At 34.9% G+C, this 19,766-nt stretch overlaps 1 protein-coding gene across 3 annotated transcripts in view; it reads left to right on the top strand.

Moving 5' to 3' along the window:
- The window catches only part of LOC123563512 (follistatin-related protein 5-like), a 95,607-nt gene that overhangs the window by 45,660 nt on the left and 30,181 nt on the right, over nt 1–19,766 (top strand). For 2 of the 3 annotated variants that reach the window (XM_045356351.2, XM_045356350.2), the window contains exons 3-4: nt 2,075–3,215; nt 3,798–4,010. In XM_045356351.2, coding sequence (XP_045212286.2) covers nt 2,075–3,215; nt 3,798–4,010 — 1,354 coding nt within the window. The remainder of the gene's footprint in view (nt 1–2,074; nt 3,216–3,797; nt 4,011–19,766) is intronic. The other variant, XM_045356352.2, reaches the window with a different exon arrangement.

Genomic DNA, 19,766 nt, shown 5'->3' on the forward strand with positions numbered 1-19,766 from the left:
CTTGAATATTCCTATTTACTCCTACTGTTGTCTTTACTCCTACTGTTGTCTTGAATATTCCTATTTACTCCTACTGTTGTCTTGAATATTCCTATTTACTCCTACTGTTGTCTTAAATATTCATACTTACTCCTACTGTTTCCATGTACACTCTCAGTCTCAATACACATTACTGTCTCAGTTTTTCTTTTAATCTTTGCAGTTTCAGTTGATATACTAAACAGTTTCCATGTACAGTTTCCAGTTTCTCTCTACCTTAGTTTCAGTTTCTCTCTACCTTAGTTTCACTTTCAGTCTGCAGTTTCAGTTGATTTATTGTACATTTTCCATGTACAGTTTCAGTTGCTGTTTCAGTTTCTCTTGCTATCTCAGTGCAGATTCAGTTGTCTTTTTACTGATAATTCAAGGTATTTCTACAGCAACTTGTATCTCTGGTATGCCATATTTTGCAACCTTGTTATGGTTTAAAACAGCTGCTCACATCCTAGTTCCTTAACCATAAGGTAATATGTAAGATGTATTTTGTGTATTATGACTGTGGCATTGGCAAAAATAAAAAGAGAACATAAGATTTGAATTCTTAAGAAAGAAAGACAATCTTCTTTCCAGACTAAAACAGACTGCTTGAAGGAAGATGTTACATTTAAGTAGAAAAATGGTCAGACCTGTAAAAGGAAATTCTTGATTAAAATTATTCATATGTGGAAAATGTTTGCCTTAAGGCTTTTCAATTACAATTTATGTCTGACCAAAGCAAATAAAGCAGTCAAATGTTTCTATTTTTCTCTTGAATTCCAATAAAAAGACTTTCATTCACATAACTGACAAAAAGATTGGGTTCAAATTAATCCTGTAGCCACTCTCTGTCTAATTTACCAAACAGAGTCTTCTAAACAAATTGAATTTGTCCGCTCTGGAATTGCATTGCCTGCTGATATTAGAATGGTTGTTTATGTGTGTTAAATCATAGGTTTCCCCAGGATATCTCCATAATATTTATTTATTTACTTTTCTATATACCAAGGAATGATTTCTATAAATCAGAAGAAGACACATTTGATTAAGCTGAGATGTTAACTTTCTTCACAGCAGTTTCATGTATTTATGTATAGTTTCCTTCATTTGAGTACATGAATATAATTATAATGTTTCAAAAACCAGATTTTCAAAAAACTATTTATTAGATTGGTGAAGCGGGCAAGCGTGTGGTAGGGTGATGTCGACTTTTGGTTTCGGCTTAAAATAACTTGAGTTAAGAAACTTGATATAAAAGTTGCTTGCATAGAATGAGTATGAAGATCAAGGTCACTGTTACTTAATATAGAAAAATTACTTTAGTTTGAATTGATGTATTCAAATTAAATTTGGCCCATAGGTAGCTATTAGAAAAACCAAGGTTGGGAATTTAAATGAGTTAAGTGAGGTCAAGTTCAAGGTCAGCATAACTTAATTAATCTGCATACTTAGAAAATTCCATGGTGGCACAGTGGTCTTGAGCTATCGGCTAATGTACCTTTTGTAATATGGAACAGATGTGTCGTGGTTCAAATCCAGGTTCGGGCCTTACTTATTTTTGTGATTAAATAAGTCATCTTGATGCCATAGGATCAAGCTCAAGGTAACAGTGCCGAAAAAAAGATTTTTTTTTCACTGTGATCAATAAAAAAGTGGCCTCCATTAGGACACTTATATGAAGAACCAGCTATCATAATTTGGGTCACTGTTATTAAAAATAGAAAAAATGGTTTCTTTCGGGTACACTTATTGTCAGCAAACTTTGCGTGTAGATTGCTTTTATCAAACTCACCAGTGGGGAATATGTCTTCGTCATTATGGAAGTTGATGGAAAAAGGTGATAAGTAATATCCAAAGTATATTGTGCTGGTCATTATGTGAACAAAAATTGAACATTTTTATCAGTCAAATTTTCAGCATGTTTGATGCAATTTTCTACTGTCCTTGACCTATGAAACCATTTCAAGTTCTTTCTAGGAATCAAAGAATAAAAGATAAAGTGACAGTCAGTAGTAATCTTTCAGAGTTGTTTAATCATTAATTGCATTTATATTTTCAGAATCATGGAGGACTTTATGATGAGTGGAAGACTGTTCCATTTGTTGACAACCCAGAGCACACAGGAGATATGTTTGGTGAATATAACAATAAATTAGGTAAACCTGACAATACTAACAAACTGCATGATAAATACCAACAGCTTTATGAGAAATATAACCAAGAAAAGGGTAGAGTAATTGGTGATGGGAATTACAGTGATACGGCTAATGAAACAGTTGAACATAATGATAAAGACATTAAACCAGTTGAAGGTGGACTTGAAGATATGACAAGTGAGTGGACAACAAGCGAGGTCAAAAAAGAGAGAAAACATAGGAGAAATAGAGAAAATAGAAAATCGTACAGGCATCATAAATCAGTGAAGAAAGATTTATCTGAAGATGAAAAGGAATTACAAAGAGAAAAAAGGAAAAGCAAAAATAAAGACACAAGCAAAGTAGAGAATAATGATATAGATGGAATTGATATAAATAAATTCTACAAAGAACATCCTGACTTTAAAAAAAACGTTGCAACAATTTCAGACAATGTTAAGGATACAGAGGTTAGCCCAAGTACGACAGACATTTATGAAACTAGTGAATCACCAGTAGATAATGTAGGAAAGAAGGTTGTCACTGAAGATAGCAGTAGTGAAGATGATGCTGACCAAAAAGATGCAGATGATATTGATGAAGATGATGATCATGATGATAGAGAAGAATCCAACAAAGAGAGTGAATCTGAGGATGACAGCAGTGAGGAGTTTAATGATTATTATGATTACTATGATGAAGATGGTGATAGCAGTTACAGCAGCAGTGAAGAAAGAGCTGAACAGGAAATGCTGAACCAGACACCACATGACTGGTTCAAACAGTATGACAGAATGTATGGTGATCAACCAGCACAAACTGAGACACAGTCTGAAGATACTGATGATGATAACAAGGCTAAAAATATGAAGGACAGCAAGCATGTTGACAAGAATAAATTTGTAACAGATAAAGGCAGTATACCAAAGACAGATGTAGAACCCAGTACAAGTCCTAATCCACCCACACCAAAGAAAGATATTAAATCAACAGTAACCCAGCCGGCTTATCCTCAGTGGAAGGAACGAGTAGAAACATGGAACTTGATAGAATCGAAACCAGTTGGTAGGTGGTGAAAATTTGGTGTTTGGTTAATTTTATATTTTCACTGCTTCTTACTTGATTTAGTTGGATTTGGGCTGATTATATATTAACATTGGTGTTTTGGTTTAACTAATACAAGTAGAGTAGAGAAATATTTTAACATATGTATGAAAGGTTATTATATGGTGATTATATTTGATACAGATGAATAAAATATCCAGTAATCAACAATAAGAAATATTAGACATCTTATCAAATTTGGCTGAATTGTTTGACTTGTCAGTTTTATCTTTGTTTTGGTATTTTTGCATTTCACAGAAACCATTTGAAAATGCATTAAAAATTATTTGGTTGACAACTGCTTTAAGCAAGATCTGTAACTAGTTTTCTGCATTGATTAATTAAGTCACCTTTGTTGTGTGTGATTTTCTTTTAAATGAACTCCAGGGAGTAATCGAAAGAGTATAATGGAACAAAGGATCCTTGTTTTTGTAAAGAATGTCAAAGGGATTTCAAAACATTCCTTACTTTTTACAGCAGTATTTAAGCTGTGTTTCCTTTGGATGTTTTTCATGTGAGTACATTCAAGTTTTTATATTTCAGAGTCCTGCAATGTGGATGAGGACTGTGCCTCAGGACGTATGTGTAAGTTTGGACTGTGTCTCTGTGGACAGCCTGACTACTGTGAAGGTCATTACAAACCAGTCTGTGGATCTGATGGTAGACTGTATCCCAGTCATTGTGAACTACACAGGACAGCCTGTGTACTTGGTGTGCATATTAGACTGGATCATGAATCAAATTGTGAGATAAAAGGTAAGACTGAAGAAGAAACTGTAAACTGATATGTGGATCTTACAGTAGAGTCACATACAATACATTCAGAGTAAAGTGAGAACAGTTTTAAACAAATTTAAATTGATTGCCCAGTCATAACCTTTAGACTAACTGGGGAAGGATAGTAGAATAGCTTGTATACAGTACTGGTAATATTTCAAACTGTGGGGCAGGGAAGTGTTTATGTAGCTGTTTATCACCTCATTGATTGTAAGCTGCTATCTCCCTCCTACATCTAGCAATGTCTTAATAGAAATTAATGAAGTCTGGACAGGATGCACCTTTAATTAAATTACCAGAAGTTTTTCTTATTGACTGGAGCTTTAGTTTGCATGTCTGGGTACCATTGATGAGGCTTACCACAGACAAAGTCAACATGCAAATGTTCCATTACTTGTGTCTCAAAATGGTAATGTAAATACTCTGTCTATGAATCTATTTTCAGCTGTTTTGAAATGTCTTCTTGGTAACCAAGGTTGGATCTAGAGTTATAAAGGGGGTTCTGATGCACATGCCTCCTCAGAAATATTTTGTCAAGTTTATCTTAAATGATGTGATCTAACATATATTTGAGCAAGTAATTAGATAAATGATGAAATGGATGTTTTATGTGATTTAAAATCAAACCTGTGTAGTGCCTACGTAGAACATAGAGTATCTTTTATTTGATCTTAACCGTACTTTTGCACAATATCAAGTCCGGCTCATCAACCCTTATGTTTGGACCAGTATCACTGGTCTTGAGATAGTAAACATTATGAAAAGTGTCTGCTAAATAACTAGAGTGTCTCTTTCTTTGATCTCGGCCATAATATTAAATATGTTTTGCTATAATCATGCTGTGTAACCAACTAGTTCAGACCAGTTCTTCGGAGTTATACTCTTTAATTATTCACATTTGCTAATGTTGACAATGTTTAAAGTCAGTTGAAGACAGGCATATACTGTGACTTTGACACTCTTGTTCTTTATTAAGTTATGTTAGAAAATTCCCTGAGAAAAGGCATTTTTTAGCTCACCTGTCACAAAGTGACAAGGTGAGCTTTTGTGATCGCGTGGTGTCCGTCGTCCGTCCGTCCGTGCGTCCGTCCGTAAACTTTTGCTCGTGACCACTCTAGAGGTCACATTTTTCATGGGATCTTTATGAAAGTTGGTCAGAATGTTCATCTTGATGATATCTAGGTCAAGTTCGAAACTGGGTCACGTGCCGTCAAAAACTAGGTCAGTAGGTCTAAAAATAGAAAAACCTTGTGACCTCTCTAGAGGCCATAATTTTCAATGGATCTTCATGAAAATTGGTCAGAATGTTCATCTTGATGATATCTAGGTCAAGTTCGAAACTGGGTCATGTGGGGTCAAAAACTAGGTCAGTAGGTCTAAAAATAGAAAAACCTTGTAACCTCTCTAGAGGCCATATTTCTTAATGGATCTTCATGAAAATTGGTGAGAATGTTCAGCTTGATGATGTCTAGGTCAGGTTCGAAACTGGGTCATGTGCGGTCAAAAACTAGGTCAGTAGGTCGAAAAATAGAAAAACCTTGTGACCTCTCTAGAGGCCATATTTTTCACGGGATCTTCATGAAAATTGGTGAGAATGTTCACCTTGATGATATCTAGGTCAAGTTTAAAAGTGGGTCATGTGCCTTCAAAAACTAGGTCATTAGGTCAAATAATAGAAAAACCTTGTGACCTCTCTAGAGGCCATATTTTTCAATGAATCTTCATGAATATTGGTCAGAATTTTTTATCTTGATGATATCTAGGTCACATGTGCTCAAAAACTAGGTCACTATGTCAAATAATAGAAATAACGACGTCATACTCAAAACTGGATCATGTGGGAAGAGGTGAGCGATTCAGGACCATCATGGTCCTCTTGTTCTTGACTTGTTTTCGTGAATAATAGTTTAAATGAAGTGTTCAGCTTTCATTCAAAGTTGTAGCCATGTCTCGAAGAAATTCATTGAGCTAAATTGATTCAATTTTCTTGAGGCAGACCTTTTTTCATTTAATTTGGTGCGGAGCAACTTCTTCATTTAATTTTCACAGATCTTTAAGTCAGTAAATCTGGCTGCCATTAAAGATCTATGATTTTCTTTAATAGATACTGGCATGTTTACAAAAATCCAAAGTCACGATTTTAGTGTCTATGGTTGACTGTGCAAACAGTTAAATCCAATTATCCAAAAATAGATCAATTTCCGCTTCCTCATTTCATAACTTCCATGGAAAATTGCTGTTTAGATAAAAATGCAAGAAAGTATTGTTTCAATAAAACGTCTTAATGCAATGCAGTCATGAAAATAAACATTTGTCTTTCACATTTTACTAATTTTCAGGATAAAGAGTAACTAGATTGGTGCAGTTATATTGTTTTAAAAGAAATATATGGGCTATTGGTAATAATATATCACTTTAAAACATAGCTTTATGTTAGATAGATACTGATTTAGAAACATGTAATTAGGAAGGTTGATAAATAAATCATGGAGATTTTTATTAGAGAAAGATGTATATTGATTCAGAACGATGTTTATTGGTAAGTTTCGTCTCAAAATGTAAGATATATAGCTTTCTTGGAAGAATGAATAGTTTTATAGATTCTGATGTTTTGAGATGATATGAGCTTTTTACAAGTTAAGCATTGTAAATAAAATCTGAAAAGTAGATCCCTCGGAAGCACCGAGAACAAGGCAGACAGTGAAAATTGCAGACTCGGTTTGATTGAGTCTGTTCATGAGCAGTAATGGAAAATGCAACACTGCCCACGCCCCCTAGCACCGGCTTAAGCAGTATTCAGTCTTCAAATCTAAATGAGTTGAAATAAGCCATATGGCTAGCCCAGAATGACTCCGGCACTGATTATAAGTTTGAACCCTAAAGAAAGGAGAAAAACTTTTCTTGGCAACTTGATCAATGAAAATGAAAAAGTTAGCATGCTGTTTTTTGAAGTTCAAGGATGCTAGTAGGCTTACTGACAATAGTATCACACCAGGAATTGAACTACTTAGAGAAAAATAATGCTTAGTAATAATATAATAGAATGAATAGCAGAAGCATTGAGTGTGCTCTTATCTATATTGTCAGGAAGAAATGTTGTTCATATTTGATGAGTTATGTCCAAATCTGAAACACTCGACATAAACAAATGTGACTTGTTGCTTACAGAAACACCTTGTGTAGTCAAAAATATGTTACAGTAACCCTGCCAGATATATTTTACATACAGGGTGTAGCATAGGAATTGTGCTATGTACTTAAAAAACTCCAGACTGCTGTGTTTGAGGAATTGATGACCAGGGGTGATTTGTTTCCATCAATAGTATGAGGCAGCGAGTACCAGAAAGATGCCAGTTGGTGTTAGTTGTGTTTCAGACTGATGACAAATTACAGTCTCTGGTGGACTGGGAACAAATCTGTACGGTTTTATATCACAATATTGTCAGACATTTCTATAACATCACATTTTATGGATCCACCAGATAAATATTACTCCCATGTGGATGTCATAAAATGGCAACAAGACTTATCTTCTGTATGTACTTCTAGACATAAAAGTTATTGTCGATAGGGACAATTTGATGTACAGTATAGCTTCCGAAAACCACTCACCCTCAGGACAAGAAGAAAAATCTGTTGTTTTTTTTAAGTCTCAAGGAATGATTTGGACAAGTACAACTGCATTCTACAAGCCATTCTTTGTGATTTAGAGCAAGATACACTTGCAAATTAATTTAACTTTACCAGTAGGGACAGTTCAATTTAACAATATTCGGATAGTGTCTCAGTCATTTTAATTACAAAAATGATGGAGATTTTGTAAAATGCCATGATTTTAAATGGTTCAGTATGTTTTTACTTATTAAGTTGAGACAGTTTGTGAAACTGTTTGACCAACCATTGTCAGATGTTAAATCTTCATGCTGGCTTATAAATTTCTAAACTTAAATGCATGCATTTAATGATACTGCAACTAAAATTAAAAGTTCATGAAGATGTTTGAAGTAAACATCAAAATTTAAAACATAATCATTTCTTAAATGAAAAATTATTATGATCCTTCAATTGACAGGTTGTGTTCTAATGTGTGTCATATGATTGGTCAACATTATTTAGTAAACACTGGAATTGTACATGAATTTTTTCCAGAAACACAGATTTGTATTTGAGCAAATATCTATTTGTTTGTAATGTGCGAATTTTGGAAGTAAAATTGTATAGAAATAAGTAAATTTCAAAAATTTGTTTAGTGTTCGGAATTTAGAAGTTCTGGTACTTGGAAGTCTATATTAAAAATAGAGAGAGAAAATTAAGCACCAAGAGAATCAACTGATGTTCAGAAGTTCCCAGTTTTTGGAAGGTCTTGTTTTCAGAAGTTCCACTGTATTTTCATTTTGATTGAGAACTTTTTGTTGTGCTATACAGCTGTTAACATTTATCTAACAACCTTTTTTCTTTCACACATAATACGGCAAATTATATTTCACCTTTTTTATCCACTTTAGTCCATAGTTAGATAAATTCAGTAAGAGAGATTTTGCTAAGATAAACCATGCAAAGAAAGTAGTTCTTTCATCTTAGATATTTGCGTGTGCTTTAATTGATTTTCCATGTCAGACGATGAGGATGTGATTTTGTTATGAGGTTTTACTTGTTTAGGGGAGTAGGTGGTGATGTTAATTTCCTTATTGTACAGTCATGCAGAAGCTCGGGCTATTTTCACTACTCTCAGGCTGGTTCACTGGAACGTACTGTACAGTAAACATTCTAGTTTTGATGAGTCTAAATATTAATTAGAATGTCCCATAATTTTTAGAGGTGAATTGCAGTAAAAGGGTGTAAGAAATAATAACCGGTCAAGGTGAGTAATGTCTGTTGTTTTCAGCCTAATTCACCTGGAACATTTTGGACGCTATTCAGCTATACAGTTGGGTTTCAAAGTTTAAAAAGAGACATGTACATATTCTGTAATGAAACAAATTAAGAAATTAACAAATTTATTTGATACACATACATAAAATCTGAACCCCCACGTAGTTCATGTCAGAAACCCTAGATTTCCATTATCTAAATCATTTGAATTACTCAAAATCGCAAAAAATCACATTATCTGCTCTCTGAATCCGATGTTCACTAAGCTATGTCACATTGTCTACGAGCATATTATCATGGCCAGGTTCTGTAACCATTGGCATTGTTACAGTGTCTCAGGAGTTGTAGTCCTTGCATTACCGAAAATAGAAAAAAATGACACTGTCCAGTCTGGAACTTGAGTAGTTCTTTTCAAATGTTAACCAGACTTGGTTACAATGTTTATGGGCATAATATTTTGAACAAGTTTGATGAGGAGGCGGATACTCAAACTCAGTCTTGGAGTGGCACTTGAATTACTGAAAACTGTGAAAATTGACAGTGTCTACTTAAACCATTTAAACAGTTCTTATCCAGTGTTCACCAAACTTAGTCAGAATGTTTGTGGGTATATTAGCTGGACCAAGTCCTCTAACTAGTTAGATAGTTTTTGTCACTCTGCAGTTATTGCCCGTGAATTAGTGGAAATCGGGCATATATTGGAAGAGTTTAGCACTCTTGCTATTTTGTGTGTTATATTTTAAACTAAAGATTTTATTTCTAAATGGTGATCAGTGATTTTACTAGCATCTTTGTGCTCTACAGTACCAACAAACGATGGGTCAAATTTGAACTCCTTGTAACATAGCAAAAATATAGCAAAAATGGTATGATCTGAATATAGCCAAATTAGTTTGTTGCCGGAACAATTTTAGACGGCTTGATATTGTAAAATCAAGTGTATTGAACAGACTGTAAAAAGTCTTTCTGCATGTGAACAAGAGACATGATTATTGTTGAATCCAGCAAAATTGAATAAGAAAACTGAAGTTCCCTTGATCTAAATAAATTTGAGAGATGGAAAAATGAGATTGGTCATGTTCTGATAGTCTTTGAAATGTCTGGTTAATGTAATTTTTATTGATTTGAGGCCACTCATTGATTGTTCAGGGTTTGATTGGAAGAGATCCTGAATGACTTTAATTGAAAAATATTGGATAAAAACATGATAGTTGGCTTCTTTAAAGGTAATTTTGATTAAAAGAACTCCAAAACAACCATACAGAATGGAAAATGTTACTGAATTTTCTTGCTTGTGAGGGCACAAGGTTAGATTAATGCTTTGAAAATGGGTTAAGAAATAATATTAGGTGTATGAACAGCAAATAATTGTTCATTTCCTTGATTGTAAACCTTACTTGTTAGCTTAGTGCATAGAATACAGAGAAAGGAAGGCAAAGAATACGTTTTCTTGCATACCAGACAGGGTTTTTGGTCATTTCACTATTGGCAAACTAAATTAAAGTGCATACAGAACATTGACTGTTTGCATCTGCTTCATTGTCTCTTGTAAAATAACCTTTTATTTCTGTGGAAGGGATTTGAAATAATTAGCTGATAACCACCTTTTGACAGAAATTTGTTTGTACCTACAAAAAGTAGTTGTCGTTATTCCAACATAGACAAACAGTCTGAAGCATTTGATGTTCGCAAGATAAATCTGTAGGCTGAGCATATAAAATGAAGATACAGCATCAGTTGCATTTTTGGTTGCGGGTTTATCCCTCTACCAAAGTTAAAGCGTATTTCTGACTATCATAGCATCTTTGTTTTATTCCGAATCACATCCAAAGGATGTTTATGTGCTTCACAAAATAGTCCCATTCATGAACAGTGTGGATGAATTATCAATGAACAAGCAGTTCTTATTCAGCCTGTATCCACTCACACTGACCATTTAGATTATATAAGATCTATCAATGATTAGGTATTCCAGCCCATAGTTACATCACAAGCTGGGTCAGGCAGAGTTCATCGTAGATATGAGGCACATTAAACTTGTATTTGTTTCTCATTCATGTATATTCATAGACTGGCATTTAAACAGAAAACAAATCTACCAAAAACCCTCAACCATCAGACATTTCAAGGCTTTGATTTGAGTTTGGGGTCAAGATTGTTGTTACAAATATAGAAAAATGGTTTTGAGCAATAATTTAGTAAGGAATGAGAGATTGTAAGCAAACTTGGTATAATAAGTAGCTTTCTTGGAAACTATTTTGGTTGCAGCTTTGGTCAAGATCTGTGACAGTTTTACAAAAAAAGAATGGGGAGGGTGGGGGGGAAGATTAGTAGCTTAAAGGAATGCATAATAAAACTTTACACCAAACTTGGTACTCAGGTAACTTACAAACAGATAAAAGTTCAGTTGCATTTTGGTTTGCTTGGGAATATAAGAAAGAAACAAAAAGTTACGGAATAGAATGACTTGTGGTTATATGTAAGATATCTTGGGTAGTTTAAATTGCATGTGAAAGCTACCCAGTCGAAATTGACGGTTTATTATCATGGTAATACATGGTTTACCATGGTAGTTCATCGTCATGGGACAATGGTTTACCACGGTTGACCATGGCTGTGGTAATTGGAACCACGGTCATAAAACATGGTCGTAGACCACAGACAACCATGGTCAACCGTGGTGATTACTGACTATCAAAAACTGTATAAATATGAATTTGAAAGGGTTGTGAAAATACATGACAATTGCAGTCTATATCTATTTTTGCAAGCCAGTCATTTATTTGTCATGAAATTGCTTAGATGACAGACTGAAAGTTTACCTTTGAATCTGTCTATAAATGCAGGAAAACTATTCTATAACTAGGAAAACCTTTGGAGCCAAAATGCAGTCAGGCGTCTTTGGTGCATTGTAAAACTTGATAAGTGCTAAAATTACTAATATGACCATGGTAGTCCATGGTCAACCATGGTTGAAAAAAGTTGACCACGGTAGACGTAGACCATGGTCAAACTGTTGATCATCTTTTCTGACCATGGCCAATCTTATCTCACCATGGCCGACAGTGGTCCTGACCATGTTCAACCATGGCCATCATTTCGTTTGGGTATTGGCTCTACTCTCTTTAAAGAGCTCGATGTATTGCCACAGGGTAAGAAAATGGGCACTCTGTCTGGGGCTCCTTCCCAGGAGCTCTCGCTTACAGGGCTACAGTATATTCCTTAAATGGATGCAAAATGTATTTTGAACAACAGTAACAAAAATTTGCCAGTGAAATGGTTTTAAATGACAGACGATGTTCTTTGAAGAAAATATCTTGGAATATCTGCAACCTAAAAATTGATCAGGCTCCATGATACGATGTGTCATAAATATCAAATCATTGCATTACTTGATTTAATTTTACTTTATTTACCCAAAATGCAAATAAATGGAATGAAAACGGGAAACTATTTCCACTGAATGACGATACTCAGAGCTATAAATATTGATCAGATTTCCTAGACTAAAATTATTCCTTTAAAAAGCAAATTAACACGAATCGTCTTGCAAAACAAAGTGCTAACCAAGCCTTCAAGATATGGAGGAAAATGCTACATTACATGCATTCTGGCAATGAAAACATGGGTTTTCAGCTATCTTGTACTTGCTCTGTTTTGAAAAACTGACTGACATCTTTTAGCAAGGTTTTCTAAGAAAGTATTTAAATAGTTGAAGTAAATTGTTAAAGAATTATGACTAGTATGGCAATTGACTCAAGCCTTTTATGTCCTCTGAGAGGGAGAAGTTTGGACTTCCAGTCCCGATGTCACAAGTTTGATTTTCAAGCATTTGCCACACAATTTCTAACTACAAAGTTGATGCTTACACCATAGTCCTCATCTGATTAGGAGATTATTGGTACATGACTACTGTTTGTAACTGAAAATGTTTTGTAAAACAGCTCCATCAAGCTATATATGTATGTTCAGCATTATTGACTGCTTTATGTACCGTTTGTATTGGAAATAATGTCTTTGTCTATCGTCAGGGAGAAATTTCTTGAATATTTTATGACAAGGTGAAATGCAGCTTGCAGAAGCACTCTGTAGTTATGTTGTCATAGATATAGCAATTTTTCTGATGTTTGTAGAAAGTAAACAACTGCATTCTGCATTTTAATAGAAAAATGAATTCTGGGACACTTTCGATGTAGGTGGGTAGTGTAAGTTTAGCGGAAGTTAGGTTGACCACAAGACAATTAGTCCAAAGGTGATGGTTTTCTCCCTAACTACCGTAGATACCCATGTATAATGCGCAGTTTTTTGACCCCCGGGACCACCCCTTAATCGTGGGTGCGCATAATACACAGGTATAGACAATTTTCCAACTTCAAAACAAGTTTGTTACCGATGTTCGCCATTTTGGTAAAGGGAAACTACTCCCCGCACTTACTGTCACCGCTAAAATCTAAGATTGCCGTTATGTTCTGTAAAAGATCAAATGGTTTATTTTTCTTTCAAACAAAATTAATTATGTCTCCCCCAGGAGACATATTGTTTTTGCCCTGTCACACTTCATTTCCGAGCAATAACTGGAGAACCATTTGACCTAGAACCTTCAAACTTCATAGAGTTGTAGGGCTGCTGGAGTAGACGACCCCTATTGTTTTTGGGGTCACTCCGTCAAAGGTCAAGGTCACAGGGGCCTGAACATTGAAAACCATTTCCGATCAATAACTAGAGAACCACTTGACCCAGAATGTTGAAACTTAATAGGATGATTGGTCATGAAGAGTAGATGACCCCTATTGATTTTGGGATCACTCCGTCAAAGGTCAAGGTCACAGGGGCCTGAACATTGAAAACCATTTCCGATCAGTAACTAGAGAACCACTTGACCCAGAATGTTGAAACTTCATAGGATGATTAGCCATGAAGAGTAGATGACCCGTATTGATTTTGGGGTCACTCCGTCAAAGGTCAAGGTCACAGGGGCCTGAACATTGAAAACCATTTCCGATAAATAACTAGAGAACCACTTGACCCAGGATGTTGAAACTTCATAGGATGATTGTACATGCAAAGTAGATGACCCCTATCGATTTTGGGGTCACTCGATTAAAGGTCAAGGTCACAGGGGCCTGAACATTGAAAACCATTTCCGGTCAGTAACTTGAGAACCACTTGACCCAGAATGTTGAAACTTAATAGGATGATTGGTCATGCAGAGTAGATGACCCCTATTGTTTTTGGGGTCACTCCGTTAAAGGTCAAGGTCACAGGGGCCTGAACATTTATAACCAGTTCCGATCAATAACTTGAGAACCACTTGACCCAGAATGTTGGAACTTCATAGGATGATTGAACATGCAGAGTAGATGACCCCTATTGACTTTGGGGTCAGTCTATTAAAGGTCAAGGTCACAGTGGCCTGTTCATGTAAAATCATTTTTTGGAAATAACTTGAGAACCACTTGACCTAGAATGTTGAAACTTAATAGGATGATTGGACATGCAGAGTAGATGACCCCTATTTATTTTTAGGTCACTTGATCAAAGGTCAAGGTCACAGGAGCCTGAACAGTGACTTGAGAACCACTAGGCCAAGAGTGTTGAAATTTAGCGGGATGACTGGACATGCCAAGTAGATGATCCCTATTGCAGCCAACCATCAGTGTCTCTTTGACTTTCACTCCTGACCCCTTTTGACTTCTTGCCTATAGGACTTTGCATTGGGGGAGACATGCGCTTTTTTACAAAAGCATTTTCTAGTTTCATATAAATTTAAAAGTATTTTGATGGAAGAAATGTTAATAAATCACAAAAATTATGATACTAATGAAAGATCCAGAATTATTTTTAACCGAGATCAAACTGTGAACAACATAATTGACACAAGGTGACACATTAATTGCCGGTAATTACTGGCTATTTGATCATGACAAAAAGACTATCACACCTTTTGTTATTGGTTTGAATTGAGAAGCTCATGTCATTTTGAAAGATACCATTCCAAAATATTGAATCAGCTGTTGTTTATTTAGAGTGTATATCAAAATCCCCTCCACTGAAAAATGATTGGGTGTTACAAAATCACCTTCATACTTTTGCAGCGGATATCATAATCCCCTCTGTGATTTTCATTATAGATATATAGATATCAGTGCTCCAAATTAAATTATGTTTGCTAAAGGCATTGTATTTACGTGCTTTATGCAATAGACTTTTAAATTGTGTATAGTTGTATTTGAACTTGATGAAATAAGTAAAAATCACAGAGGGGATTATGATATCCCCTGCAAAAGTATGAAGGGGATTTTGTAACACTCTGTCATTTTTCAGTGGAGGGGATTTTGATCAAAGGGATTTTGATTGTCTCCCGTTTATTTATTCAAAATAGTTAATTAAAAAGGTAAAACAACAGATAAAACAATATTTTACTGGTTTTATTTTCGAGAAAACAAAAATCGATAGTACTGCGAAACCGAGGATGCGCTCCACCGCGGAGATAAAATTTATTACCAGTGTCGATGTAAACCCTTTTGTTTTCCATCCACCTCAAAATTGACCAAAAATGTTTTTTTCCCAGGATTTTGGGCCAAAATCGGGGGTGCGCATTATACACGGGTGCGCATTATACATGGGTATTTATGGTACTTACGTTGAACAAGTTGGCACTGGTACAGAATTCCAGATCCATCAGAAATACGTTATAAGATATATCAAACAAACAGAGCAAAATGATATGATTTATGTTCAGAACATACTGTTGACTGTAATGTTTGTCAAGCTTTTATTACATCATTTCTTAATTACTTTTCTCATCAGTCTCTTGTGACTCGACAACAAACCGGTGCATTATATACTGGTTTTATATCACATCTATTTTCTGACTATTGTCCAAATTTTCTGTGGCTTCAGAGATGAAACATCCTGCTTGATGGAACCATCAGACAAATTTCCCTCCCTCGTGGCTGCCATAAAACGGCAACAGGACTTATCTTCTGTATGTACATCTAGACATAAAAGTGATTTGTTCAGCAGGGACAATTTGTTGTAAATCTAGTCTTATTTCGAATGCAGGCTTTTTAGACTGCAAGACAACCAATAATTTCAAATGTCTACCTACTTCCAAAGAAACAAAATTTACATTGTAATATGAAGATAAACCTACTCTGAGACAAATATATATTTGACATGCAGACAGATATTGTTATCATAATGTAAATTGCAATGTTATCTTGAAAACTTGCTTTTTATTGTTCTAGGTAGACTCTAATAAACCACTTTTGGCTCACTCTTGAACAGCAACTGTCTTCCTTCTTTCAACAAGTTTAGTGTTAACACATTGCAAAATATTCTTTGCAATTCTTTGAATGTATATTTTCTAGGGCTGGGACAATTTCAAAATTTTGAAACTGGTTAATTGTTTGTATGAAATTGATTCGAACCAGTTTATCAGATGCCATATTGAAAATGCTGTTTTCTTTCCTGACGACCGTATCAAGGTACTAACTGACTTTATTGTTTGCAAACAGTGTGATAATTAGAGTGTATATCAAAATCCCTTTGATCAAAATCCCCTCCACTGAAAAATGACTGGGTGTTACAAAATCCCCTTCACACATTTGCAAGGGGTATCATAATCCCCTCTGTGATTAACATTATAGATATATAGATATTAGTGCTACAAATTATATTATGTTTGCTAAAGGCATTTTATTTACATGCTTTATGCAATAGACTTTTAAGTTGTATATAGTTGTATTTGAACTTGATGAAATAAGTAAAAATCACAGAGGGGATTATGATACCCCCTGCAAAAGTATGAAGGGGATTTTGTAACACCCTGTCATTTTTCAGTGGAGGGGATTTTGATCAAGGGGATTTTGATTGTCTCCCTGATAATTAATAAGTCATACTTTGGTGTATTTTATTTTAAATATATCACAACACTATTGATTATGTTGATAATTAAGTTTTAGCGGGGGGGGGGGGGGGGATACATACAGTATTATACATTTTATTAGGAGTGTAGGGTGTTTATTGTTTGAGAGCAATTAGCGGTTTTGCAAAATTAAAACTGGTTTCACCTAGTAATTGAATCGGATCCAATTAACCGAGTAATCGTCCTAGTACTAATATTGTCCCAAGAATTTGTTCCAGCTCCGTTACCAGATACATGTTTATCATCCTTCCATTACCTGGAACATCTAGATAATATTATGTATGTCATAACAAACTTTGTGCGAAAATACATTTCTTTAAAAAAAATTATGTTCCCCACAAAAATAACGCTGACATGACTATATTTTGGCCAAATTATGCCCCCTTTTGGACTTAGAAAATCATGGTTAAAGTTTTGCATTCAAGTTACTATCTCTTCAAAACTAATTCTGATATTGCATTGAAACTCTATAGATATTTTAACATTTAGGGTAACTATTCCTAATTCTTGGACAATAATTTGAATAGTCGAGCATTGACTGTCTTACGGACAGCTCTTGTTTCATTATTACATTTTAGTTATGGAAATTGATTTTAGTATAATCATATGTTGATGATAAAATAAAATAAAACTTGGACTCGGGAGATGGGAGATAGTTGCTGCTGGTGGTTTGGATTGTTTCAGACAGTTTGATTTTTTTAAAATTAAGTGTATTTGGAAGATCCAATAAAGATGACTGCTGAATCAGCAAAAATTGTAGAAAGAATGGAAAGATGGGGAAAATAAGATTGGTCATGTTCTGATCCTCTCTGAAATGTCTGGTTAATGTAATGTTGATTGATTAGAGGCCAGTCATTGATAGTTTAGGTTTGATTTGAAAAGAGTCTGCCGGGCAGTAATTGAAAAAACAAGGATTAAAGATAATTAATGGGACAAATCTAAAGGTAATTTACTTACAAATATAGAAAATAGATGCAAAACATGCTGAATATACCTATACAGGTAATTTTTAGCTTGTCTGATTTTAGAAAAAAATCTACGAGGTATTGTCGTCACTTGATCATCGGCATTGGTTAAAATTTGTTTAGGTCCCCATTTTCTCAGAAACTGTAAGAGTTACAGCTTTGAAACTTTGCATACTTGTTTTTCTTTCTTATAGGCCAAGAACCATAACTCTGATTTACATTTTATCAGAATTATGACCCTTTTTGTACTTAGAAAGAGAGTTTCTTGGTTAAAATTTTTGTTCAGGTCCACCTTTTCTCAAAAACTGTAAGAGCTGCAGCTTTGAAACTTTGCACACTTGTTTATCATCATCAGATGACTATGTAGGCCAAGAACCATAACCCTAACCTGCATTTTGTCAGAATTACGGCCGTTTATGTACTTAGACTTTGAGTTTCTTGGTTATAATTATGTCCCCCATCACACAGTGGTGTGGGAGACTTATTGATTAATCCTGTCTGTCTGTCACAAAGCTTGTCCGCACTCTAAGTCGAACATTTCTCATCCGATCTTCACCAAACTTGAACAAAATGTGTTTGACCATAAGACCTCGGCCAAGTTCGATAACTAGCCAAATCGGCCCAGGGTCTTCGGAATTATGGCCCTTGACAATAATTACTGAATCACCTAGACTCATAAAAATGCTGAAGTATTCATTCTCAAACATGCACCAAAAACCATTCATCTTGTCCGCACTCTAAGTCGAACATTTCTTATCCGATCTTCACCAGACTTGAACAAAATGTGTTTGCCAATAAGTCCTCAGCCAAGTTCGATAACTAGCCAAATCGGCCCAGGCTCTTCAGAATTATGGCCCTTGGCCATAATTACTGAATCACCTAGACTCATAAAAATGCTGAACCATTCATTCTAAAACATGCTCCAAAAACCATTTATCCTAATCACCTAGACACATAAAAATACTGAACCATTCATCCTAAAACTTGCTCCAAAAATTACTGAATTTTTTTTTATTATTCAGATGATTACGCAGTTGTGGGAGACATGCGCTTTTCTCAAAAGCAGCTCTAGTTTTTATAGGTCCGCCTTTTCTCAAAAGCTATAAGAGGTACAGCTTTGAAACTTTGCACACTTGTTTATCATCATTAGTTGACTATATGGGTCAAGAACCATAACTCTGATATGCATTTTGTCAAAATTATAGCCCTTTTTGTACTTAGAAAATCTGAACTATAACTATTTTCTTACATATTGTCCAGCAGACGAGCGATGGCACTCGTAGGCGGTGCTCTTGTTCTGTTTCAGTGTGAACTTGTTAGCTGCTAGTTAGGCATTTACTACTTAATTGTTGATGAAAATATTCCTTTGTACTGTCAGTTAATTTGTCTTCATGTTGAGAAGTTATGACTGACTTTCTTGGAAATGCTACATTATGATAGATTAAGGACACAGGTTTTTATTCCCCTGTTAAGAAAGCTTAGGAAGGAGTATACAGAGTCACTATTTCTGTCTGTCCATCCATCTGTCTGTCTGTCTGTGCACCTGTGTTAACTCTTGAAAAAGGATGGTGGATTCATTTCAGTTTTGGTACCTATGTATTTATTTATAAGATACAGGTTCTGTATGATTTGGTAACAATCCACTAATTTTTGGCAAAATTATGGTCCCTTTTAAACTTAAAATTGAGCATAAGGTCATTGTCCTTTCTATAACTTGTGGAAGGATGAAAAGATGTAATTAACTTTTGATAGGCAGATAGATGATTAAAAGGTGCAGGTTAAGTTTAATTTCTTATACATTCCATCAAATAATGGCAGAGTTATGATCCCGTTTTGACTATGAATTTGGTTTATAGGTATATATAGAGACCATGCTTGATTTCTGTTTTACAATCCACTATTTTTTGACAGAGATATGTCCCTTTTTCAACTTGAAATATGAAAATTTGGTTGTCTGTTCAGTAACTC

The sequence above is a fragment of the Mercenaria mercenaria genome, chromosome 2 (assembly GCF_021730395.1).
Source record: "Mercenaria mercenaria strain notata chromosome 2, MADL_Memer_1, whole genome shotgun sequence".
NCBI lineage: Eukaryota > Metazoa > Mollusca > Bivalvia > Venerida > Veneridae > Mercenaria > Mercenaria mercenaria.